The sequence below is a fragment of the Ambystoma mexicanum genome, chromosome 5p (assembly GCF_040938575.1).
Source record: "Ambystoma mexicanum isolate Mex_15411 chromosome 5p, UKY_AmexF1_1, whole genome shotgun sequence".
Lineage (NCBI taxonomy): Eukaryota > Metazoa > Chordata > Amphibia > Caudata > Ambystomatidae > Ambystoma > Ambystoma mexicanum.
This window is the reverse complement of record NC_090930.1, coordinates 690,882,849-690,909,604: the sequence shown is the minus strand read 5'-3', so window position 1 is coordinate 690,909,604 and position 26,756 is coordinate 690,882,849. Positions and strand designations below refer to the sequence as shown.

At 44.6% G+C, this 26,756-nt stretch overlaps 1 protein-coding gene across 2 annotated transcripts in view; it reads left to right on the top strand.

Annotated features, from left to right (window-relative positions):
- The window catches only part of LOC138481138 (gamma-aminobutyric acid receptor subunit beta-4), an 839,960-nt gene that overhangs the window by 611,617 nt on the left and 201,587 nt on the right, over positions 1 to 26,756 (top strand). For both annotated transcript variants that reach the window (XM_069613063.1, XM_069613062.1), the window contains exon 5: positions 3,752 to 3,834. In XM_069613063.1, the coding sequence (XP_069469164.1) occupies positions 3,752 to 3,834 (83 nt within the window). The remainder of the gene's footprint in view (positions 1 to 3,751; positions 3,835 to 26,756) is intronic.

The following is a 26,756-nucleotide window of genomic DNA, read 5'->3' as shown; positions in this document are numbered from 1 at the left end:
GAGGAATGGTTTGAGGCAGATTGACAGCTAGGTCATAGACCGCAATCAAGAGAATGATACCGTATTACAATCATGAGCACGGAACATGTAATGGAAAGAAATGGCTTCTGTGGCATAGTACAAGCCAACTAAATGGATGTGTAGGCTTCCAAACTGCTTGTTGCATGTGTGTAGTAATTTCAGACCTGCTTTTTCATTTCTGAGATGTAACTGTGGGATGCATTGGATGGACTCCTATGTGTAAGATCGGAGAGCCCTCGAGACTGTGTCTCTGTGAGTTGCATTTCTGGGGAGCTGACAGTGTGTTTTGATCATCGCAGGGCCAGTGTTCCCTGTTCCACAGCAATAAATGCACACAGGTACATCAGTGAGAAAGGACCCGACACCTCACCTTCCCCATCCCTACGACACTTTTCTCTGCTGATGGGATTTGTGACATTCATGTAGGCTCAGCAGGGATTCAATCCTACCTTGCTAATCCCCATCAGGTTGTGCAAATAGATTCCTCCAGATACCCAACTCTACCCATCACCTGTGGAGTCCTGCAAGGATCCATCTTCTACCCCGTGATCTTCTGTCATTACATGGAAGCACTATAAACCCTCCTCACTCCACACAACATCCACATCCACCAATAAGCAGATGACGCACAGATCTACCTGAAGATATCTTCCACTGAAGTCATCCACAGGCTAGCCTGCCTCACAATGATCCAGTCGTGGATGTCCAGTGCTAGCCTGGAGCTCAACCCCTCCAATACTGAATTCCTTCTGATGGCAAAAACATTGAACTCCCTGACATCCCGACCCAACCCTCTGCTATGAACCTCGAGGGCTTCACACCCCAGCCCTTGGGTTCGAAATGGACAGACACTACTCCTTCAAACAGCACATAGCAAAGAAGACACAAGCAGCTTGGTAGCAACTTTCTCTCCTACAGAAAATCAAGCCCTTCTTCCCAGAAAGCAACTTCAGATCTGCTGTCCAAACGTTGGTCCTCTCCCACTGGGATGGTGGCAATGCCCGTGGCATCTACCCTGGCATGTCAGAGATGTGTCCTACATCCTGCAGCATGACTCATCAAAGGACTACACAATTTTGCCCACATCTCCCTGACCCTCAGAGAACTGCACTGGCTCCCACTGCCAAACTGTCTTCAAATCCTGTTGCATCTGCAAGGCTGTCACCCTGAAGTGCCCAAGCTACCTCTGTGAGAAACTCAGCATCTCCGGAGTCCTATGATCCACTAGAAGTAGGGGCATGGGCAGACTTGCGCTCCATCGTTGACGGAAGGAAAGAACCAGAAGACAGGCCTTCACTGCCTATGCCCCAAGACTCTGGAACGTCCTCCCAGTCAACATCAGACTTGCCCTATTGCTGCTTCAGTTCAGGAAGAAGCTCAGGACCATCCTCTCCAAGGAATGGCTACTACCTAATCCATAGATCCACAGACCCTCCACTCTCCACCCTACCTGAGACTGGATGACCTACTTCCCATTGTTTCCTCACCAGGCTGCTTGTAGATCCCATGTTGCCAAATTGCCTGCCCTCCTCCTCCCCTGTTGTCAGCTCCTGGTTCTCTTGTTAATCTGCCTCCCACAACAGGCTCTGCGCTCAATGAGTGTAAAGTGCTCCGTTGCTTCCCGAAGCTAGGTCAGCCCTCAATAAATGCCCTAATGATAAGAATAATACAATCTTATTACATTGACAAGTAGGAATCATGGTGTATTAAAGAATATTAAAGAATAGATGGCTTCTGTGGCATAGTACAAGCCAGCAGAATGCATGTGTCTGCCAAACTGCTTGTTTCGTGTGTGTAATCATTTCAGGCCGCGTTTTCATTTCTGAGATGCTGCTGTGGGCTGCATTTGGTCGACTTGTATTTGTAAGAAGGGGGAGCCCTAGGGCCGGTGTCTCCGGGAGTTGGGGAGCTGGTGGTGTGTGCTGTCCTGTGCATGGCTAGTGTTGCCTGTTCCACGGCAATGCACAGGCACAGTTTCTGGAAGGGACGTGCCTCCCTTGCCCCCACACGTTTCTCTGCCCATGGGAGGTGTGAAACTCATGTAGGATCGCGGGGGATTTAATCCCCCCCCCCCCATCCTGTGCCGGAATCTCCCTCGACCGCAGTGCTCAATATGTCAATCACAATGCAGATGCTGTCTGACGCACGTTTCGATGTGGCACTCACTGGAGGGGCTACCCCCTGTTTGGGATACAATATGCCTTCATTCAAGCAGCGGGTTCTCCTTTGCTCGAAGACCTGTGCCTCCGTGTTTCTGGGCGGTACATTAACCTTTAGAGGGGAGCACTGCCGATAGAGAGCGGATGGGGGCGGGGGGTGGGCTGCCTCCAGACCCAGTACGGGTGTATAACGCATCCCTTTGTCTGCAGCGCGCAATCTATTTATAGCGAGGCAGCCAGTGGCAAAGGCTCTCCTCGAGGCTTCATCTTCCACAAACAGTTTTCACAGACAGCGGAGAGATAAATTTAGCTCTCAAGATTTCTTAAAGTGACAGGGCATGGCTGATGCGGTTCCTGGTCTCTCTGCACCCCCCTCCACGCCCCCCCCCCTGTTCCGTCCCCCTCGCCCTCCCGCCCGGTTCTCTTGCACAGAGCGAGCTCAGCAGCCGCGCGCATTCCCATTCTTTCCTGAGCCAATTGACCTTTGTCGCTGCATCTTAAGAAGGCACGGCGCAGGTACACGCCGCGCATTGCCAATGAGGGTCGAGGTGTGTGGCATGCCGCATGCACCTCCAGCTCCGCCGTACCCAAGGCACGTACAATGGCGGGATGGAGCTGGAGGCAAGCCTTTCCCTACACGGCGTTCACACGTTGACTCGAGCTCTGTTCATTTGCCATGTCTAACCAATGCATTTGTGTGCCTATGTGTACGTGTTTCTTAAAATGTTATACTGGTAGCATTGGCAACTTATGCATTTCCAATTGCTATATCGCGCGTGTGTGTGTGTGTGTGTGTGTGTGTGTGTGCGTGCGTGCGTGCGTGCGTGCGTGCGTGCGTGCGTGCCGGGTATACTAATTATGAAGTTAACATTGCAATCAATATACTATCGTCATTTTTGCGAGCACTATATATGGTTCACAGCTTTAAAAACGAGCACTTGCTATTTCTGAACAGAATAACATAATCCCAAAATAGGTGCCATAGCCAGCACATGCCCATCACGCCCAGTGCCGCATTGATCACGTGCAGACAATAGGTGTGACAGACATCACTAGTGAACCGTCCATAGGGTGGTGCAGCGGGCACGCCATGCTTGCCAGTGCGCCTGCCTGCTTTTCATGGGTTCTGTTTGCGTTTTGGGTGCAGAGTCGTCGTACGCTGGGCTCGTGGGAGTTCTGTTGACTACCGTCAGAATGAAGTGTGTCCTGCTTGTTTTTGTTACGTGTGCAGTATAATGAGCACGATACTCTTCAACCCTGCAACGCTGCGTTCCCTTTCCCCTGTCTCTGCGTCCCTCCTTCCTCCTGTTGCCCCTCAGTCTCGCCCTCCGTCTCCCCATCCTTCCCTCCCTCGATGAATATGAAAAAAAATCCGAAAAAAAACACAGGCTTCGCTAAAGTGAGTCACGAAAGATTTAAGCGTGCGGCGGAGGGAGCGCTGCCTTCCTCCCTTTCCGCTTCTCCCTCCTCCCCTCCCCCTTCACACCACTTCTCCCAGGTTGCTATGGAAACAGTGGCCCCTCTTGCTGCCTGACTTTGATTTCTTCCTTTTCATTTTTTTCATCTTTCAGAATCACGACAACAGCAGCTTGCATGATGGACCTGCGAAGATATCCCCTGGACCAGCAGAATTGCACGCTGGAAATCGAGAGCTGTGGGTATCCATTGTGTTGAGCCTATACACCCGCCCATGTATGGTTTATACCATGTGCATTTGCAGTGGAGGGGTGGCTGGGAGCTGATGTGGGGCGAGACACCATCGTCCCAGCCGTTTAACATTCATGTATTCGCTTCCATTTCTTTTGCAACTCTGTTTCCTTTTAAGGCAAATACGCTTGAACGGAGCAGGATTGCGGTACAATGCGCCACACGATCACGGAGTAGGTCATAGACGGCAAGTTGCCGTTTCCACCGGGAGCTCGGTTGGCACCTAGCACATTTAAAAAATAAAGCTTCAGAGTCATTCCCAAGCTAGGTGAGTGGCTGGCAAGGCCACTGATGCCCAGCTAAAAGAGGTTTATATTTAAAAATACAGCTCATTTTTTCAGCGAGGAGATACGGCAGCCATGACAGAACCTGTTGAACATGGACCCGCATGCCTGTCCTCAAAAAGTACTGCCTGTCTCATACGGCTTTAAGGGCTCAATCAACACGAAGAGAAGGGGATATTTTTGTGGGGTTATTATATTTGCTCCCCTCTGCCTCATTAATGAAGGAAGATATTTAGTCTCGAACCTATCCACACATTTTATGCTGCTTACCTGTGCAGTGAAGCCATGGGCCCTGCACTCAGACATGCTTGAGGAGTGAGATGTACATGAAAGCCCTGTACCTACCTCTCGGACATGCCTAACGGCTGAGATGTGCATGGAAGCGTTGGTCAGATATCTCAGCTATGCGTGAGGAGTGAGATGTACATGAAAGCTCTGCACCTGCCTCTCGGACATAACTGACGGCTGAGATGTGCATGGAAGCGTTGGTCAGATATCTCAGCTATGCGTGAGGAGTGAGATGTACATGAAAGCTCTGCACCTGCCTCTCGGAAATAACTGACGGCTGAGATGTGCATGGAAGCATTGGTCAGATATCTCAGCTATGCTTGAGGAGTGAGATGTACATGAAAGCTCCAAACCTGCCTCTCAGGCATAACTGACAGCTGAGATGTGTAAGGAAGCTTTGGTCAGATATCTCAGCTATGCTTGAGGAGTGAGATGTACATGAAAGCTCTGCACCTGCCTCTCGGGCATAACTGACGGCTGAGATGTAAATGGAAGCTTTGGTCAGATATCTCAGCTATGCTTGAGGAGTGAGATGTACATGAAAGCTCTGCACCTGCCTCTCGGACATAACTGACGGCTGAGATGTGCATGGAAGCTTTGGTCAGATATCTCAGCTATGCTTGAGGAGTGAGATGTACATGAAAGCTCTGCACCTGCCTCTCAGGCATAACTGACGGCTGAGACGTGCATGGAAGCTTTGGTCAGATATCTCAGCTATGCTTGAGGAGTGAGATGTACATGAAAGCTCCGCACTTGCCTCTCGGGCATAACTGACGGCTGAGATGTAAATGGAAGCTTTGGCCAGATATCTCAGCTATGCTTGAGGAGTGAGATGTACATGAAAACTCTGCAGCTCCCTCTCGGACATAACTGACGGCTGAGATGTTCATGGAAGCTTTGGTCAGATATCTCAGCTATGCTTGAGGAGTGAGATGTACATGAAAGCTCTGCACCTGCCTCTCAGACATAACTGACGGCTGAGATGTAAATGGAAGCTTTGGTCAGATATCTCAGCTATGCTTGAGGAGTGAGATGTACATGAAAGCTCTGCACCTGCCTCTCAGACATAACTGACGGCTGAGATGTAAATGGAAGCTTTGGTCAGATATCTCAGCTATGCTTGAGGAGTGAGATGTACATGAAAGCCAGGGAAACAATCTATGGCAATGCTTGAGGGAAAGACGTACATAGAAGGAATGGGCTTAAATGTCAGACATGCTTAAGGGGTGAGATTAACATTGAAATAATTGACCTACCTTTCGATCTTGGTTCAGGGATCAGATATACACGGAAGACATAACCTGTCCCTCTTCTATGCTTAAAGAGATTAACTATAAATTTAAGTCATAACCCTACCTCTCAGCCATGTGTGAGAGGTGAGATTTACATGGGAGTCATAGGATGCCCCTTGGCCATGATTGACTGGTGAGAGATGAATTTTAGCCATGAGCCTTGTCCCCAGCTCTCATACTAAAGGTTTCCAAACCATATTTAATTTACAGACAGAGCCAATTCAGTCAGCCATGTTGTGTAAGGTGGGCCCAGGAAAATATATCGGCAACCATCAACCAAGGGTGTGGAACTCTGACTGGATTGGAAGAGCAGAGGATTAAGGAAATGGCAAAGAGTGATGATACAGCATGCCACTCGTTTGACTGTGGTATGCCGATACCCAGTCATTTTTTCCTTAAAACCAAACAGAAAGGTACGTTTTACCGAAAACCATAATACTGAAAAAATACAGACAATTTTCATTAAATATGTATATAGGGGTCTGGGGTGATGGGTTAAAATGGGTGGGGACAGGGTGGGGGTGGGGTTACAACAATAGAAAACAGGTAGCTTGGGGGGACCTCCCCAAAATACAAATAAAAAATCTGTATTTTTTTGGTATTATATGTTCGGTGAAACTTACCGCTCTGAAATTGTCTTCGGTAAAATCACATATAACCTGGTATGCCAGCCATAAAAAGCAAAAACAGACCATGGGTCACAGAGAGGAAAAGAGCGAAAGCAAAGACTCCTAACAATGAATGGAGAGTGAGACCCGGGTACAGGTGGCACAGGGTGACTTCATGTGGATAAACCTACGGAAGTCATGCGTCTGGATCATGCCTTCCGTAGAGCAGACAGAGATCAGAGCAGAGATCGGAAACAAGACACATGGAACAGAGCAGATGAACCATGGCCCCAGGGACACTGCGTGGCACACAATTAAGTGGATTGGAAACCGTATGCAAGCAAGAAATTGGGGGCTAAAAATGAACTAAGGGAGGATGGAAGGTGCACAGCCGGAAAGTCAGGGAAGGTGATGAAACTGGTAAAATTAAACTGAGATTGTAAGAACACACACTCAAGGAAAACAACATTTTTGAATGTCTTTAATAGGCAACCCCCACTACTGTTTTAACGAAATGGCATGTGAAAAAGACCCCCTCATGAAAAGGACCATTCTGATCAGTATTTATAATGTCATAGTTGTCCATCCACTTCTGTGGCACATCTTCGAGAAAGAAGTGTGGCTTTTAGTCTGGCGCCATACTCAGGAGAATGACCAGCTACTGAAGGGGATAGACACATTTAGATTGATCCTATACATTCACACTAGTATTGGCATTCGACAATGTTGGCCAGATAACCACATCTACTCATCCCCTGCCTGTACAGTTACTCTACATGTAGTTATGAGTATTCCCTGCGAAATAAACAATTCAAGCTGAAAGAATTAGTGGTGACTGCTGAACCCTATGCTCTGGTACAATTTCTAAATAATGCCCACAAAATACATACAAAGTTAAAACAGTCTTAACACATAAAAACCTTATGTAGATAAACATCATATAAAGGCATTTTACAAAGTCGAACAAGCAAAACCTATATTATTCAATGAAACTTATAAAGTCAATAAAAACATTCACCAATGAATTTTACGTATGCCAGCACAGTGGAGTTTCACAACAGCGATAGTTAAGACGGTCACTTCACCACTCGACATCCGAAGATGTCTAGTGTTTAGAGTCAGTCCATTATGCACATAATGACATAATAATAATAACAATAATAATAATACATCTGTCAGTTTTCAGTGCAGTAAAATCAATTAAAATAAGTTCTCGCATTTGTAAGTCTCCATCCCCTTTGAATATACCACACAAACCTGCTTCTCGGGTGGGTGTTAATCTTAGCTAACATATTTCCCCTGATGGTAACAGATTCAGTCTATTTCTTAAAAACGGATTGCCCGTTGGGAAACTTCTTGAGGTATGCCTAGAGGTGTGTCTAGGAATGATAAGCTGTTATACAATTTACAATAATTGACCTTACCCATAGTCTTCACCCAATCTTTTTCAAACAGTTTCCTTTTCACACGACCTAGGTTGCTAATCAGGTCCCTCACAGCATGTCCACTATCCATTAGTATAGTGCCTGCACACTTTTAAACTTAATCATCAGGGCATACAACATCCTCATCATTAGGATCGTCAAGTCCACAACCAACGACTTTAATGGAGGATCCAAGAGCATTTGTAATAGGACCAATGGCTTCCAATTAAGATGGCACGTCAAGGACTCCACGCCTAACTCAAAACACAGGGCAACTATCTACCGCTACAGAGCCGTTTGCCACCTTTAGATTCCATAACTCAAAAAACTCTCTCCCCCCTTTACTATCAACGCTAGTTCTTTATTTACATTTATCCCGTATTTGACTGGGGGATAGACAATCAAAAGAATTACACAAACACTCGGCATTAAAATCCCCTGCTAAGCAAATATGCTGGCCTTTCTCCACCTCCAAATAGGTTGCGCATATTTCAGACAGTTTGGACAAAAATGACTCCAAGTTGGAACACAGGGGTTTCCAGTATATATTCACTAGAATCATAAGTGCCGAAAAGATCGAATTTTTATGGCAACTCTAACCACTAGCAAACCATAGGTTGTATCCAAGATGATTTCATAGCTCTTCAATACTGAGGAATAAACGTCAGTAATTAGGCCCCCAGATGACCGCCTCCCCATACCTGGGGTAGCCAACCAGTGTGTAGCCATCCATACTATTCTGATTTAAAAGTCACATATTGTAACATGCTTTTCCCCTCGGGTCTGTGCTGTCATCTTGTGAGCTGTGCAAAGCTTGGATGTAGAATGCTGTGTGAGTGTTTTCCTTTTGAGTGTTCGGTGAATGTCATTTGGAAGTGAGTGACTGGAGAGAGAGGGTGCCGGTGTATGTCTCCGTGCCCAGTAACCAGGGGGGCCACGTGATCAATGGTGTTTTCTCAACACATTAAGGGCCCAATTCATGGAATTTCTTACACTGCTGAAAAGTGCCACAAACCCTGATTCATGGAACGATGCAAAGTGTATTCTTGCAGAGCAAAGTCAGTGCAAAGTTCATTTTGTATTGAAAAAATGACTTTGCACGGCAATAATGCAATTTGCATAGTTCCATGAATCAGGGTTTGTGTCGGCAGTGCAAAGTCACTTTTCAGCAGTGCAAAGTCACTTTGAACCCTGCAAAGAATTCCATGAATCGGGGCCCATGCTCCTTAATGCACCCTTGGCCTTTGCTATATTTCTGGATGGTGTTGAGTTCAACCTTGGTAGATTGTGATGTGAGGCCTGTATAGGATTCTTGTTTGCACATATCCGGATGGAGTGGGTGCGGATGTGAAGACTGGTGTAATCGTATTGACTTGGCCTCTTTGGCAGGAACAAAACAAAGTGTGAAAATAGGACGGTTTTATGTTTTGTGCTAACGTTTGCTTCACAGGAAACCAGCAGCATTGGTCGGACTTAAAGCTAGGACATGGACTTCTTAATGACAGTGTTCTTCAATTACCGTGTTCCTGTATTTGCTTTATTTTACTGTGTGGTGTGGTTGTGTGTTGTGTGTCTTGTGTTGTAGGCTTACCTGGTGGCCTAACAATCCATCGGACATAATGAAGCCATGTTTATGGTATTGTGGTAGAGTAGTGCCAGTTGTTGGGGGATCTGGCATACCTGCGTGCTGCTTTAGGGGTGTTGAGCACACAGCATGTTGTGGGGTTGGTAAACCCATGCCTTTTGCGTCATGGGAGTGTTGGACACTGAGGAGGCAGGTAGGCATTGGATGCCTAGTTGTGTTTGGGTGTTGGGTGTTGGCTGCAAGTTGTTTTTGCCTAGTTGGGTTGGGGGTTCGACACCTGCAAGTTGTTTCGGTGAGCTGGACACCTAATTTGTTGTTTGGGTTTTTATGGCATGGTTGTGGCCACTGGAGAAATGTGCCCTGATGGCTGTGTTTGGTTATGCTACCCTGTGGCCTGGCACTGGATGTGCTTCCGCGTCTGCTGGTGTTCTTGGTGTGGCGTTGTCATATTGCGATTGATTTGGTTATGACTCTTATGACAACCAGCATGTGGTTGTGCACTATCAAGTTGTGCATGTGTCTTTGAGGGGTTTGTGCTTTGAGTGTTATCGGGCACCACGTGTGCGATTGTTGTGCACCACTGTGTTGTTTTGGTTATGGTCGAAGATTGATAGTTTAGTTGGTTGTAAGCAGTTAGCCGGTAGCAGTTGAGAGTGTTTAGGGCTGGTTGCCTCGTGTGAGTGTCCTGCTGTTTGGCTAATGTGTGGACTGTAGAGTGGTTAAGTGTGGTTTTTCCTGTGGTGTTCCACGTGTAAGGACGGTGAGGTGTTGTGCTTCAGCGGGAGCTTCTCTCCTTGTGGTGATGGAATGGAGTTGAGTGGAGTCGACTGTTTCAGAGACTTTGGTCTTGGTGAGTTTAGAGACCATAGTCTTAGTGAATTTAGAAATTCAATAAGTTCATCTTGCGTTCGCTCTGTTCGTTTTTAGATTTAAAGGAGGGAGATATGCTGTAATTACCTTTTTTGCCTTAGGTCTGTGCTGTGAGAATCTGAGCTGTGGAATGCTTGGATGTAGAATGTTGTGTGAGTGTTTTCCTTTGAGTGTTCTGGGAATGTCATTTGAAAGTGAGCTGCCTGAGGGAGAGGGTGCTGGTGCCTTTAACCTAATGTACTTACCTGATACCTGATACCTGTAACCTGATAACATGTAACTAGAACCTGAAGCAAAGACGTTGTAAAGCTTACCTGAGGCTGCAGTGTCACCTGTGAAGGAAGCATGCCTTTAACACCACACCTCCTGCAGTTGTAACAAATCGAATTCCAATGATGTACTGCATCTATCATATCATCCCGTGAAACTACTACACCCCCTAGAGTTCCAACTCAGCATAGATAAACAGTTGTATACCTTGGGGACAGCTTAAGACCAGTACCTCTAGTCCCCAATTTTCTAAAGGTATTAGCCAAAGAATTTGGTAGCCATAGCCAGTGATTACATCCACCATTTTGATCCACTTTTTCAGCATTAACCATTTTTCGACCCATTTCTTAAGGGGGTCCAGAGTTATGTTCATCGATTCACTCACCTCATTTAATCGACCCCCCTCCCAATGAACCGGATATCATCAATTAATTCGGTGGAGACCATGTATCTCAGTGTTAAATCATAGCCCATCAATCAAAACAAATCAATTTTGGCAATTACGATATTGACAATCACTTTTGATACAAAGTCTAAATGTACAATGTCAGATCTGCTGTTGTCAAGGAAATACTCCCTCTCAATGTCCTTCGATGTAAGGAGCCACAGTTGAGGAATTTCATGAAGCAGCCTGAAGACATTGTCTCGATTCAGCAACATTTATCTGCCATCTTGCAATATCCATTCCAGTAAAAAACATTTCAGAAGATCCTGGCTTTGTTGCCTCTGAGGGTCCACCATTCTGGAAAACCGGCCACAGAGACATACCTGGTGCTAACCCACCTAGATTCCTTGATACACCAGGGGCCAACGGAATGGTCCATTCCCAAACTCCTGCTATTTGTACCAACCAAAATCCCACGTGTATCTTGGCACATCGTTAGTGCCTCTCTATTCTTGGGTTTATTCATGGTTGATGCAAACGAGGTTGGCACTACAGAAGGAGCAGATGGGGCGGGGTGTCACTGAACTCCCATATGCACTCTTCTACTTAACATGTCCACTATGAGTGGAACAGATGGAACAGTGCCGCACTGGATTCCCAAGTGCACTCTTCTGTTTTGCATGTCAACTGACGCTACATTGTCTATTTGCACAGTCCCTCCTTCAACAGTTAAGTCGGGGTTCCGGCTTGCCATGTCAATGATGCCGACCTGGTCACTTTGCACGGACCCTTCACCGACGTCCATTACACAATCAGCATTCCTAGGCCGAGTGATGGGGGAGTTGCCGCCCCTGACAATATTTTCCCACTCATACCAAGAGAGTCCACTTCCTCATTTTCCATTTTCCATTTGAGTAACGAAAGCTGTCTTTTCTTTCCTTAGTAAAAGCTGCTTTACCAATAGCACTCTGATCACCCGCCTCTTACACAACACGGGCTGCTGCTGCATCCTCTTCCGTGTAGTGGAGGTACTTTGAAAATGTCCGAGAACGGTCTTTCTGCCATTTCTGACCTTTGATTTTGCCTCTTTCCATGTTTACCTTTTCGTCCATCTCTATCCTGCTAAGTAGCTAGTTGGATAAGAGACGAAGGTGGACTGCCCAGATTTGGGACGGGGTTTAATGGTCCCACAGGATTTGGAAGGGATGTGCTCATTGGCGCTAGATTTTTCAAAGTGTCATTCATGGACACCAGATTAATGTTTAAGTCACTCAGCTGGATTGTATGTGCAGACAGTCCTAGCTTGATGTTGTCATATAAAGCTGCAAACAAGCTTAGTACCATCTGCAGTGCTGATACTTCCGTAGCCGTTAGCCTTACTGGATCATCCAATGCCCTCAAGATATGCTGTAATCCATGTTGAGTGGACAAGGAGACAGAATTTATTTTCTTAATATGTGAGCAATTGATACTAGATGGGTGCTCTGTCAAAAACTATGGAATAGCTTCCACTTTTATCGGGGCGTTTATATCAGCACCATTGTTATTTCCACACTGATCTTGCTCTGTGTGGTCATGTATGTCCTGCAACTCCAGACCCAAAAGGATCTGATCGCTGATGAGGTTTTGACCATTCTAGACACCCATCTCACTTTAGAGGCAGGTCTTAAATATGTACCTGTGCACGGCTCTGCCATCACAAAGAAATCTTTTTCTGATTACTGAGAGGCTTTGATAGCTTTAATCGGGCATCTATCCCCGTTGCACTTGTGTCCCTCACTTCCAATCTCATCGTCGTATAGCAAGCATCCCCCGGCCAAATTCTAACGGAGTACACACCATTATAGTCACTCTCCAGTATATCAGCCAACTGAAATGAGGCCTGGGAGGCAACCTGTACATCCACCAATATACTTTTCACAACGTTCGGCTGAACCTCATCCAAATAGTAGGGGTACCAGAGAAAACAGTAGTCATGTCCAGGCTCACATAAGGAAACGCATCCATCATTGTGTGGGGCCAGCAAGGCAGTCACTCCCACAACACCATCCCTTGCTTGGTAATCACTGGCTGCTATGTCAGAGCTCCAATTTTGCTGCACGTCAGGTCCAGACCAGACTCTATTATACTAAACGTGTGGTGTGACCAGGTCCCAGGCTCAAAAGGCTGCAGCACCAGGGCCATCATGCCTTACAATGGAGAGCCATAAACATGGCTTTCCCCCTCCCCCTATCCAGGGTAAGATTTGTACTATGGAGGGAGTTGTTTCCAGTCACCTGCAAGAAAAACAAAGTGCAAAAAATACAAGTACCAGAATCCTTAGAGACATTTTGTCCATTAACCTGCAACACCTGAAAAGGAAATGAAGACATGTCTGAAAAGGTAAAGAAATATAGCCTATATAGATTTATGGAGTCATGAAAACGTTCATTTGGAGGAGAATTCAATGCAGGAAAACTTGACTGGCAACAGAGTGCGCGCTTTGTCACTAATTTGTAACCGCGGTGTGACCAGGTGCCTAATCCCAGACTCCAATTGTAGGACTTTACCGCTATTCAACCCCCTCCTTCCTCAAATATGGGGGACAAGTGCGGATCCATTTTGCAGATAAGTACTTCAGTGTTAGTGACTAGGCTTTCCTCAGTAATGCAAGCCACATCCGCACTGGGATCCACGTCCCCTGTATATCGAGGAATTGGTCCTCCATGACAGGTTTGCTCCGTAGATTATATATTCCTACAGGTGTTGCAAATAACAAGCAGCCAATTTCCGAGCAGCCAACTTTCTTAGCCAATATTCTTAAACACATTCAATTGCCTACATAGGCCCTGGCACAGTAGGGAACACAAACAAACATTTTGGAACACTTTGTTACTATTCCAATGCACGTTGTTAAATGACTATTAAGACAACTCTGATCAGCCAGAGGCTGTTCTCAGAGAAAACTGTGATTAAGATTGGGCTGCCCTTGTTACTTTTGATTACCCAGTTTTCCTCAGCAGTAACAATAGCGTACACTATCCCCCATTGCCCTGACATCCCGCTGCAGTGTTTTTCCACTCTCACTGAACAAGTCTGACCCAGGAAGTTGGACTAATTGGAGGTAACATCCTCCGCTGTATGCTGAAATCACCAGTGATCCAGCCAGGTATCAGAGACCAGTCTGTCGGCAAGCACCCAATCGTCCAGCGACTCCAGGTACTCATCCACAGTGCCACTCCTGCCCGCACGTCTCTGACTCCTCAGTCAATTCTGCTAGAGGAAAGGACCTCAACACCTCAGCATGTTACACGTTACAACGTTATATTGTCAAGTCGCACTGCAACCAGCCGCATCCGACAATCCACTCTAACTAATGCTAAGGAGCAGGCTCTGCTCTTTTTGTTGGACCTTGTCTATTGACAAACCAACAATTGCCATGTAGTTTTGCAACATGGCAGCAACAGAGTAACATGTACCTTCTTGACAAAAGTCAGCTAGCATTAAATTAACAAGCGTGTCCTGGTGGTGGAGTTGGTTTCCTATCTGCCCTCCCAATGTCAATTTGTATGCATTTCTGAACAGTGCGGTCTGGCCGGAAAGCAGAAAGATTTGGGCCACGGTAGTTAGGCCTCTTTCTAACATTCTTTGTTAGTCAAATGGTCATTGGTAGCAGTGGCAGAGTGGGTGGTCAAATTGTGATAGGCACTCTTCAGGCCCCTTTCCCAGTCTATGCTTTGTTGAGGTGGTGTACATAGTGTATGCATGTGTGTGTGGCATCTGACCACTGCTGAGGTATCATTGCTTGTTCATTATCCAGTGGAACGCATGTGAAGGTGTAATAGGTCTAAATGATGTGTTATATATGGACAGTGTGTGTGGGGGAGAGGGGGGCTTGTGGGGCAACATGATTTGGAGACAGCGTGGGTACAGGTAAAGAGTAGGAAGGGGATGGAAATGTAGAAGATCCGGATCAGAGAAATGTTGTGTTTGGTGTGTGCCGTGGGATCAGTTTGTATTTGCTTGAGGTGAGGTGCAAGGATGAAGGGAAGACTCACTACAGCTATGGATTTTAGAGTGTGTCTGTGAAGTTAATTGTTTGAGTGGTGGGACATCAAAAAACGGTGTCATTGAAACAAAATAGCACTACTTGGCAACCGCAGTCAATTAATGATAAAGCAGCTGTTCTAATGCACAAAAACCAGCTGTGCAACACCTACAATATGATGAAACACATAAAAAGGTTAGTTGATTATATTTCACCTATGTCGTCTTGAGGCGTCTATAAAGAAGTTCGGAGAAACAGAAGAGACGGAAGGCTTCAAGAGGAGTGATGGAAGGAAGAAGGAATGACTGACTTTAAGAACAAAATAGGAATTAAGGGAGCAATACAGGGAATTAAGAAAACAACTGGATAGATAAGAAAGGGTAGGATAAGATTCTGGAAGGAGCGAAGTGGAGAGGAAAGAGAGTAATGGGATGTAATGTCTTTTGCTTGCAGGAACGTCTATTCTCCAAAACTGCAAGAATAGCAGAAGTGAAATCACACGTCAGATGATATAACAGGATGTGGCATCAGTGACCGGAATAAAGTAGTATGTATGTATTGAGCACATGACCTATACAGAAGCACAGCTTCAAGGCACTAGGACAGTCACTAAAGTTAACAAAACAGCACCATATATGAAGACAGCTCTCATAACAGTACAATAACATTATAGTTAGGTAATAACAGAATGCACTTCATTGTTGTACCATAACATCCAGCGAATCATTGGTGAGAAATACCTATAACTTTAATCATTAATACTAATAAAAACCACAGGAGAAAATAAGACATTTTAGTTAGAAACCTTATTTTAACTATGGTGCTGCCTTGGAGGAAGCGTGGTATGCACTTGGCGTACACGCAGCATGCCCTGTCCTATGCCAACCTTCATATGCCAGCACAGTCTCATATGGCATAATACAGTGATTGCATGTCAGTTATATATCTTCACATCTCAGATATATACCATATATGGAAGGTATAGCGTCACATGCCCAAGTGCAGCCTTAATATGGTAAGTGCAGCCTCCTGTGTTTCAGTACTGCCATCTTATGTTATTTAGAGTCTCCTACAGCCCATATATTCATCACAAGTAAGCACTCGCTTCCGATGTCCAGATCATATCCAAGCCCTGCTCCGTCACTGTCATAATATGCCAGTACAGGGCTCATATTCCAAGTACAGCCATCACATGTAAAGCACAGCCTCACATGCCCTAGTGACGAATCTATAAAATGCTAAAATATGATTTTGCATCTTCGGTGGTCAATTCATCACTACCGAAAAATGTATTTCAAAGATTGAAAAAACAATTCAAGTGAGGGAATACGTTGTTTCTGCAGCCCACACTGTAATTTAAATTACCTTTAAGAACTTTTAATTAAGGATATCCCTGACAAGCGTGTGGTTAATGTATTCAATACATTTGTGGTTCAGTGGGTCCGCACGCATTATGATCCTAACCAATGGACAATATAGACATTTCCCTCATTTCCACTTTAAAAAATACATGCACTTGTAATTTCTACATTTATCTATGCTAAATGTATAAGACTGATATAAATGGGATATTACATTGTACATGGAGTTGATATAAATTATAGCTAATTGTTTTGATCGAATTAAACATTTTCCTGAATTATTTTGTTTAGTGCATTTTGTTAAAGTTTATTATTAACCATAACACAAATAGCAAAAATAAATTAACGGAACATTGCATGATCTGTATCGATGAATGTCGAGTCAGTTAAAAGAGTGGTTTAAGATGAAAGATGCATACTTGTCACTTGATATTGAGCTTCAGAATATTACTAAACGTGACACCTTTTAAAGATTTGAATCAACCCAGGGCTCATAGGGGTAGCACTAGGTATAGCAAAAGTGGTGCCCCGGTAACAGAGAAGCAATATGGAAACATGCTGTTGTTGTGGTTTGTTATGCGGTCACACTCAACCCAGGGAGTTCCTTTCCCCCCCAAGCAAGGTGGATACAAATGTAAAAAATAAAAATAAAATAAAATAAATAAAGCACCGTTTATTTTATTTTAGGTTCAATTTGGTGAGGCATCTAACCCGCATTGCACCCAACCCCAACAAAATCCCGGTGTCACAATCGACTAGGAACCAGGCCGGTGTGTAGTAAAAATATATATTTAATAACTTATTGAATCATGTTTTGACAAGCAGGCTAACATCAGCCACCAATGCTGTGGCAACAGCCAAAAGCACAACTTATGGCTCAGTTATATAAAACAACACAGGTGAAATTTTGAAACATGCAATGACAATTTACACCAGATTGAATTTCGATTTAACCAATGAAAAACATTTGCAATACAATACAAAATCCACAGAACTGACTTAATTTGAAACAATACTTGTCTACCAGCAACCCCCACCCTCTAGGCCTCAATTCAATATGGCCCCTTTGATTGAAAGGCAAGCTGCAGAGAGTGAGAACACAATGGAAAAATCGTTTTGCTGCTGATTTAAAAAGGTGCTGTTTGGGAAAAGAATTCAATGGGAACAATTGTTTTGGGTTTATTTAAAGGCAAGGTGGGGAAAAAGGAACTTACATGAAAATCATTTTTCAACACACTTGAAAATAAAAGGCAGGGCTTGATAGTTTGAGGTCAGAGAAAAATGAACACAAAAGAGATGTTGTGTTGCAACACACATGCAGATGAGATACAATACTTGCAATTATGTTTTAAAATGAATTAGGAATTTCATTTTACACCCTCCACACTGACTTTAAAGGTGGTGTTTTATGGATTACTTCTCTTAGGGATGATTGACACTCCACCCATTTCTATGTGGGAGTCAAGGATTTCAGGGACAGGCAACCATGTCTTTATGGGCTATACCAGTTCAAACACACTGGGAATGAGCTATTGTTAGTTTTGAATTCTAACAACCCTTATCCTGTGATTTTCTATATGAGAAGTAATTGATTTACTTTAATCAAATGTGCTAAGGATCTACACAGTTTCCTCCCTACCCAGACTTTAATGAAAGGTTTATGGATGGCTGCTCCCAACATAATGCAATTTCAACAGAGGGGTGGTTTTCTAATGGGGAAATAAGTTTGATTAAGATATAATAAATTGTGTGAAGGGCCTAGCCAGTGTTATCCCCTCCTTGATCAACTAATGGAAAGAGATAAAGGCAGATGACTCCCCACACAATTGATGGCTTTCGGATATCCACTTACATGGGAGGATTTGGTCAGGGAAAACAGCAGGGCTCCTCTGAGGACAGCAAGGGTCTGGTCAAAGCTTTCAGTCAGGGATTTGCTCCTGCTCCTCTGGTTTGGGTCCCAGCTAGCTTCTCAATCCCCCAGACACTATCTCGAATGCAAGATTGAGGCCTCTCTACTAGTTGTTTCTCGCAAGAGTCCAGCAGCAGTTCTCTATAATTACAAAAAAACCTGTTTTATAAAAACTGTTTAAAGCACTATTGGCTACTTATAAGGCAAATGACATCACTATTTCGTCAGAACTCCTGTGGTATGGATTGGTTGGTTCTCTCCACCCACCTCCAACCTGTGTGCTAATAAGACAAGGAGTTGAGGGGTGTGGGTGAGGAAAGCTGATGGAGGAGAAAGCTTTGGCATCCCAAACTGACATGTGGGTTTTGCATGTTTAAATTCTGAAAATTGATCAACATGGCAAGTACCCTGATTTTTCTAATCTTAACATGCATGGATATATTTTTAAGAACTACATTTTAGGGCAAAACAGATGATGCTAGTCTGAAGTCGGATTGCCCTTCCTATGCAGAGATACAATTTTTCTTCATTTACTCAGGAGCCGCATCAGTAAAAAATATGACACTTCATCATACACTCGTTAATTTAGTCCATCACCCTCACACCAACTTTCAAATCTTTCAGAATCATGGGATGGCCCAAATCAATTTTTTCTTAAAACATCTGTTATGTTTATCACACAAAAATCATTTTGGTATGGTTCAAAGGAGATTTCGGTCACCTTTAATAAAAGTCTGGAACGAGTGTTGTGTCATATATGATACACTCTTTATGCAATAAAATGTATTTTTCTATTAATTAAACCTCTGCCTCACAGGCCTCACTCATTTTCCTAGCCCCCACCTTTTCTTAGGTTTCGAATCCCAAATGCACTTAGAGGGCATGTGGCTTTGAGCCCATGTTGATTTTAGCTCTCCACATGGCTTCAAAGGACTCTGCTTTCAGGCCTAAGGCACATTTTATGTGAGTTGTGACCTCAAGGTTGCTTCTGCTGAGCTGGCCTTATCTATTTTCACTGTGGTTCATATCTCAGGCTCTGTATTTCTTTGTGTTTTTAAGCAATGAACCTGATTGATTGTTGACAACCAGACCTCCCTCTCCTGAACAAGCAGAGGAAAGGCCTTTGAGGTTAAAGTTCCAGTTCAGTAGAAATGCCCAGCTGCACCCCTACATTTGAAAGTACAGCCATGAATCAACTAACTGTGTTTACCTTTTGACATTTTGCATGGCATGATGTTTAAAGATTTGTAAAGTAAATTACATTTAAACCTGTTGTTCATAACATATAGTTTTTGCTTCCACACTATTAACCATGAGGTATATTCAGAATTTAACCAAATTGGCCAGTTAACAGAGAGCACACGTGTTCACTTCTACCACAAGCAGGCCTCTCCTTTTCACTTATGTCATTTTAATGTTGAAAAGTACGTGTTTTTATTCATGACAAATGCACAGTGCTTGGCTTCACTTTAGATTTCTGGATCACAGTATTGTGCTGCATTGAAGATAATGTACACGCTGCTATTTTTCTCTTTACATAAAAAGTGAAGCTTTCCATGTATTTAGTAAAACAGCATTTTCAGCCACATATGTCTTTTGTCATGCAAGCCCATCCAGCACTTTTAAGTTTCCAACGCACATTTTCGTTCACTCAAGCACCTGTTCATTTTGGTAAAGTTGAAAGAAGCCCATTTCTGTTTATGTCCTAGGACTAGGCCTTAAGTCAGACACGTGTTTTGGACTGGCCTGCATTTTCTAATGGATAGCACCAGTCAGCTACACTCTTAAATACAGGCCTGGCCTATTTATTTCTGGCATTCAGGGGCTATATTTTTCCCCACACTTTGGAAGATGGGTTTCGCTGGGCAGAGGGCAAGAAGACAATAGTAGGATCTAGGTGGGACAGAAGAAGGAAGGAGAACAATGAAACGGGAGAGTGTCTGGAGATGGCAGAAGGAGCTACGAGAACAAGGAAGAGTTCAGACAAATGAGACAGGAGAAAATAATAAAATGACCCGCCATCTTCTTTAAAATGGCACACAGTAAAAATTGTAAGCAACAAAAGATTTATCTATCTCTCTTTCTTTCTTCCTCACACTCTACATCACTCACACCCAGAACCTAAGATAAAACACTTGTTGCTTAAAGCAATTCCCCTAGTAGAGTGCCCATCAAAGCTGGAAGTAGAGATTTATACTTTATAGACCTAACCCAGTGGCTGTACCGGGAGTTGTGGGCCCTGAATACTGAATTACAGGCCAGAGGGAAGCAGGGGCTTTTAACGGGGTCTTCATGGCCCATATCTCCCACTTCAGACCGAGGGCTTGATCTATAAAGCTTAAATCCCAGGGGAGGAGTGCCACTGAGAGCCAATGCGATGTCAGAACGGCTCTCATCAAAGCACTTCCTTCATCAGAGGGAGAAATCCATCCTTCTCCAAACTCTTATTTTACTACTCTTTTTACTATTTCTCTTTGTACTTGTACTTTTCCTTCCACTTTCAAACATGCTTCTTTCCTTCCTATTTCGAAGAAACCTTCTTTAGATCTGTGTTCTCCCTCAAATCGTTGTCCTATTTCTCTTCTTCCTTATCTTTCTAAGCTTTTGGAACAGGTTGTCTATTCCCAGGTCTCTTCCTTTGTTACTGAAAATTCCATTCTGCCCCGATTTTAATCTGGGTTGTGTCCTCGTCACTTTACTGAAACTGACTTTTCTCTCTGTTTGTGATTCATTGCTTACTGCTCACTATTCTAAACATTTGTCTATCCTCATACTATTGGACCTCTCTGTTGTATTTAAAACAGTGAATGACGTGTTACTTTTACAAACCCTCTTCTTTTGGGTTTTCAGGATCTGTGCTATCTTGGTTTCATTATTACTTATCTAATCACACTGGTTCTGTCTCTGGGCTGGTGTCTGCTCCGATAGTGTTCCAGAAGGCACTGTCCTTGGTCATTTTCTTTTTTCTGTATATCCTCTGGCGGTTATCATTTCCTCTTTTGGGTTATGTCCCAATTTTTATGCTGATGGTACCCAGCTCTTTTTGTCTTTTTCTTCTTTCACGTCTGTTATTCTCAGTTATCATTCGAGCTGTCTTTCTGCTATTAAGGTATGGATGTCTGAAAATCTTCTCGTCTTTAATGCATAAAATATTCAAGTTATTTTTTACACAGATTCTACTATTTCTCATACTTTGCCTCCACTCTTTGTATTGTTTCCTCCTTCTCAATTTCTTATTTCTTCTACTGCTCATAATATGGATCTTCATCTTGATGCTGATTTATCTTTTTCCTATCTTATTTTCATTTCTTCTCGTTCCTTTTGTTACCATCATTTCAACATTCGCAAGGCTCAGTGCTACTAAACCTTTGATTGCTTCATTTATTTGTTCATGTTTATTTAATTTTTCTGTTCTACTGTTTGGTCTCCCTGTTTCTCGACTTGCTCCTTTAAAGCCTGTTTTTAATGCTTCAACATGCCTTATCCATCTGCTTTCTCCCGTGATTTTGTTTCTGCATCTTTGTCATCCCTTGGATGGCTGTAATTTCATTCCAGGCTTAAATTTAACTTTCTTTGTATTGCGTCCAATTCCCTCTATGGTCTTGCCTTTTCTAATCTTATATCCCAGGTTTCTTTCTATGTTCCTTCTCGAGTATTGCAACCACAATCTCAATTTCTACTAGTAGTCTCTCGCCCTCCCTGTGCTCAATCACGTATTTGTTCCTTTTCTTTGCTTGCTCCAATTCACTGGAACGCTGTTCCCTTTTCTCTTCAATGTATTGTTTCTTATTCTTTATTTCGATCTTTCTTGAAATGTTATCTCCTTGAATCTTAATTGTGCCTGGTACTTTTTTTGTTTTCTTATTGTAATATTAATTTTTACTTTCTCACTCTAATGGATTGCTTAATTTTGTATTCATAACTTTAATACTGTAAATTGGCACAGGTACAGCGCTTTGGCGTAAAGGGCTATATAAATAACAAATAAAATAAAAGTAAACATGATGTGGCATCCACGTATTGGCCAGAATCCGGCCCATATGGAATTTTAGAAACATTCTGGCTGGTATGACCCGAAAAAGCCCACTCTTCCTCCGTCTCCAAGGAGTTAATCATTCCCATCTCAGAGTATGGTATATTTTCACAGTTTTTTATTTCATCAGTACCCTAATGGAAGTGGCAGTGACATACAAAGCACTCTTTCATCATCATAATGACATCACGGGATGTGGCAGCAGATGGATTTCCACCCAAATGACTTCGCATAAAGTCCCATCACTTACACTTTAACCCTGATGAAATCTCAACAATGGACTCATCCCTAGGATAAGTGTGGAAAATATTGATAACCCCACAAGGTGCCACAGTCATTCATCATGCCTCTGCAGAATGCCTAGACTACATGATAGTTTCTGTTGCAGCATTTTGACTGAACCCTCGATTGGCAAGGTAAGCAATAGAGGCTGCAATGGTGACCCCTGGAAATCATGTTCATGGAAATTTGTTCCAGGTGTACATTTCGGAAAAGGATGCATGCCTATTAATAAACCAGTATATTCATACCAAGGGACAATGCCACCCCCAACACAATCACTAGTGAAGTGGAGAGTGAGGTTCAGAAGCAGGAACAAGAAAGCCGAACATTGGACAGGTGTTGTATCTTGTAGAGGAGAGGCAGAAGCAGTGGCATCGCTAGTGGGGGTGACAGGGTTAGGATGGCTGGCCCCCCCTCTGAAATCCTGGCCCCCCTTTGTGCCCCCTACCTCAGCTGGGTTACTGTCTCTGCACTGTCTGCAGTGCTGTGTCCGCCAGCACAGCACACACACAGAGCCGCAATCAATGCTGCAGTATAGCAATGAAGAGCTGTTAAGTCACCCTGCAGCCCAGAGCAGCCCCTCCAATCAGAATGTAGCGCACAAAACCGCTAATGGTTTAGTGCCTACATTGTGATGGGAGGGGAGGTGGACAAAAGGAGTGTGGTGGTTGGTGTGCACAAAATATTCTCTGCAGGAGTGCTTCTGACATCACACATTGCCCTTTTATAGGCGCCCCTCTTACTTTTGTCTGTGGCTCCCCTACTTTTGTCTCTGCCCCCCTCTGTGCCCCTCCTAAAATTAATTCCTGGCGACACCACTGGGCAGAAGGGGATATGTACTGAGGGGTCAGGTGGTGAGAGGAAGCGTGGAATGGCTGGTTCAGGGCGAGCCCCTCGAAAAGAGGTCACTATCAAAAAAAACACCAGTGGCATAAAGACTCATCGGCATTGGAACCTAGAGCACCGGGAGAGCAATGAGAGCTGCACAACAACGCAGGCATAAACTGCAGCCAACGGTCTTATGCAGAAGGCGTTACATAGATCTGGATAGTTTGCTCTATAGTCTTCTTGAATTGCAGTTCTGAAGAACTCAAGTAATTAACAGCGTAAGTATAACAAGCAGCCTTCGTTGGAAAGATACTGTAACACGCCCTTGGGCCAGAACGCATCTAATGGCATAGGCCGTGTAATGCCAATATACAATGCACTGGTCCGTAGTAACATTGCAATCATTTTTAGCTTTGGATATTAGGTGATGCTGTAAGTACTGCCTGAAAGCACAAATTAGGGGCCTGAGAAATGTAGATAAGAGAGATATAGGGATTTGAGGAGGGGCACACAGTAGTGGGGAGGTTGTTTGGCTTTTCACGCACCCACTCATGAACCATGACCATGTTAGTCCCATTGGCCATTCCCATCCAATACCTAGCCCTCCCTTCCCAAAACACACCCCTGGGATCACTTCGAGCCAGCTTTGTGTTTTTACAGAGGCTGTCAATGTTATTTCTAAACAGTCTTCTGAAAGGGACCAGCCTAATTGCAGCAGCAAACCAGCGTCTGATGTAATAAAATCCCTTACCCAATTGTGCCTTCAGTCACTTGTACAGGCATAAGGCTATTTGCTCGGAATTGCTATAACATGCCCAAGTCAGCACCTTTGTCACCTGATGTCATTATGGCAATGCCTGAAAAATGCCTATCCCCTACACAAAATCCAAAACGTTTGCCTCTGCCAATGCTTGTTTTCCAATGCTGCACCACTTATTTGAATGTGTGTAGTTCTCCCCTGCTCATTGTTATGCATTAGTCAGAGGCCAGTCTCATACACAACGTGACCATATTTTATGTCACCTGGTGCTAAACGACAACTGTTCCATTGCGCAGTGATAAATTGTGCACAGAAAAGTCGCATATGCCAGTGGTCGTCTTTCTGTAATTGCTTTTTCCCAGAGCTTTGAATTAAAAGGCAAGATTACACGCCTGTGTCAGTATCACCACACATGTTTTAGTGCCCGCGTTTCCTGTAAGTCATTTTCAGTCCCTTGTATCGTGAACCAGGGTCCTAGGGCCTCTGCCCCAGTCCCAGCTCTGCCAGTGACTTTCCCATCGACCTTTGGCAAGGCATGGTAGTCTCCGTGTCTCCGTTTACCCAAGCTATAATAGGAAAGTCATAAAAATAATGGCCTGAACGCTCTTCCAGACAGGGACCAGGGTTTTCAATTTCCACTCTGAGGAGCTGGGAACATTGTGATGCTCAATTAATATTTTTAAGGCAGTACATTGAAAGGCCCCGGTGCAGCGCTGCCTATATTTTAGCTATTGACATGTGAATGCATTGCCTGCCAATATGTTGTTATGGATGGTGTTACATTATTAATTCCATTTCACTCCATAATGCACCTGAGCGTCCATGCTGCTTCCTGCTTCAGCAGTCAGCCAAGCACCAGCACATGCTCAGAGGGGCCATGTTACTGAAACATTTCACCGCTTTCACAGGATTTAAAATTGCCTTAGTGCAAAACGTGCTCTTTCATTTCTATTTTGGGCAAAGTTTCCCCAGGTCACAAACTTGCAAAATTGCATTACACCAGTGCAACGTTTATGTCATATGCGTGTTTTCCGATTTATTTTAATATGTGGCCTATATTCCTGACAGCGCAAATAACCACGAGCATTGCAATGATTTGGTAGCAATCAAAAAACAAAAGAAATGCATAATATCACTGAACTGGGGAGGTGGTTTGAGGAGTTGCCATGTATTCAGCACTGCACATATGGGATAAGGCGTTCAGTGGATGACTTGATTCATAAGACAGTAAGGACGCTACATCTTGGCTTGGGCTAAATAAACACACACCTGTTACAAGGCTCTGGTATCATCCAGCGCCCCCGTGAACCCCCCACCTCTTACAGACACACACGGACGCATGCGTATGGTTTGGTCTCCACGGTCGCTCTAATGTGGCCGGGAACACCCCCTTTATTTATAGCACACGTGGCAGAGTTTCGTCACTCCGCTGCGTGTGTCTGCCCTTAAAGGGGCCACCACCACACTCCTCCTTTTTCGTAACAAAAACAGCAAAGGAGATAAAGCACACACAACGCACAACAATACACTGCACCCACAATAAACACCCCTTTATTCACATGCCACCCCCGGACCCATCAGTCACTTTCCAGTCCATGGGCTGGGCCCACCAGTTCAGGGGTCCAAAACATAGTCATTGAGATGGGCAGGCTTCCCCCTCCTGACCCTTTGGGGATACCTCCTGCCCGCCTCCCGGAATGGGCCCTCCTCATCTGTGACCCTGCCCACCGCCCTCATCTGGTACATCGCTGCAGTCCCTTCTCTGTAACACCTCCAGCCTCGTTTCTCCAACCTTCTTAATGAAGCTGGTATTGCGGCTGACAGTGGCAATCCCATCTGAAGCAGTCACCATTGAGCTTTGCACGGCCACCACATCCATTGGACCAGCCTCATAAGTTAATGACAGTTTGCCTTGGGGTGCTGTTTTTTACCGGCATCTCATCTCCTGGGGCTAGCTGCCGGGGCCAGAGTCCTCTCCTGATATACTCCTGTTCAATCTTGATGCTCCTCTCCCGTTTCACTTGCGCATTGTCAATGACGGCTGGTTCTCTCTCTCCTACCTTGGGAATCAGTCCCCTGGGGTAACTCCTGTAGACGCATGCAGGGTGGCCCTGTACACCCTTAGGAATTGGTATAACGCTCTCTGCAGGCTATGTCCTTGGCCATGGGTGATTCAAAAGACCCTATTTAGCTTCCTCATAAATCTTTCCGCCTCTCCATTCACTGAGGCCAAACAGGAGTGATCTTATGGTGCTGGATACCACACTCCTCCATCAGTTCGGCGAAGCTGTCCCCCTGGAAAGGTGGTACATTGTCAGAGCACAAGGTCTGAGGCCGGCCGTGGGTAGCAAAAATATTCTCCAACACCACAGCCACCTTGTCGAATGGCACATGCTCAATGAACTCCACCTCCAGATACCGGGACCATTTGTCTACAACCACCAGATAGTGCGTGTCCCGGGCCTGTGGACCCAAAGTCAGCGTGGACAATCTTCCAGGGCTTTGTCCCTCTTGGCATGTTCTCAATCAGAGGCTCATTCTGCACTGGGGACGCCACCTGGCACCACACACAGGCAGCAACAAACTCCTTGACCCACCTCTCAAAGTCCGGGAACCACACCTTCTGTCGCAGGCGGGCCTAGCTTTTGGCAGTTCCCTGGTGT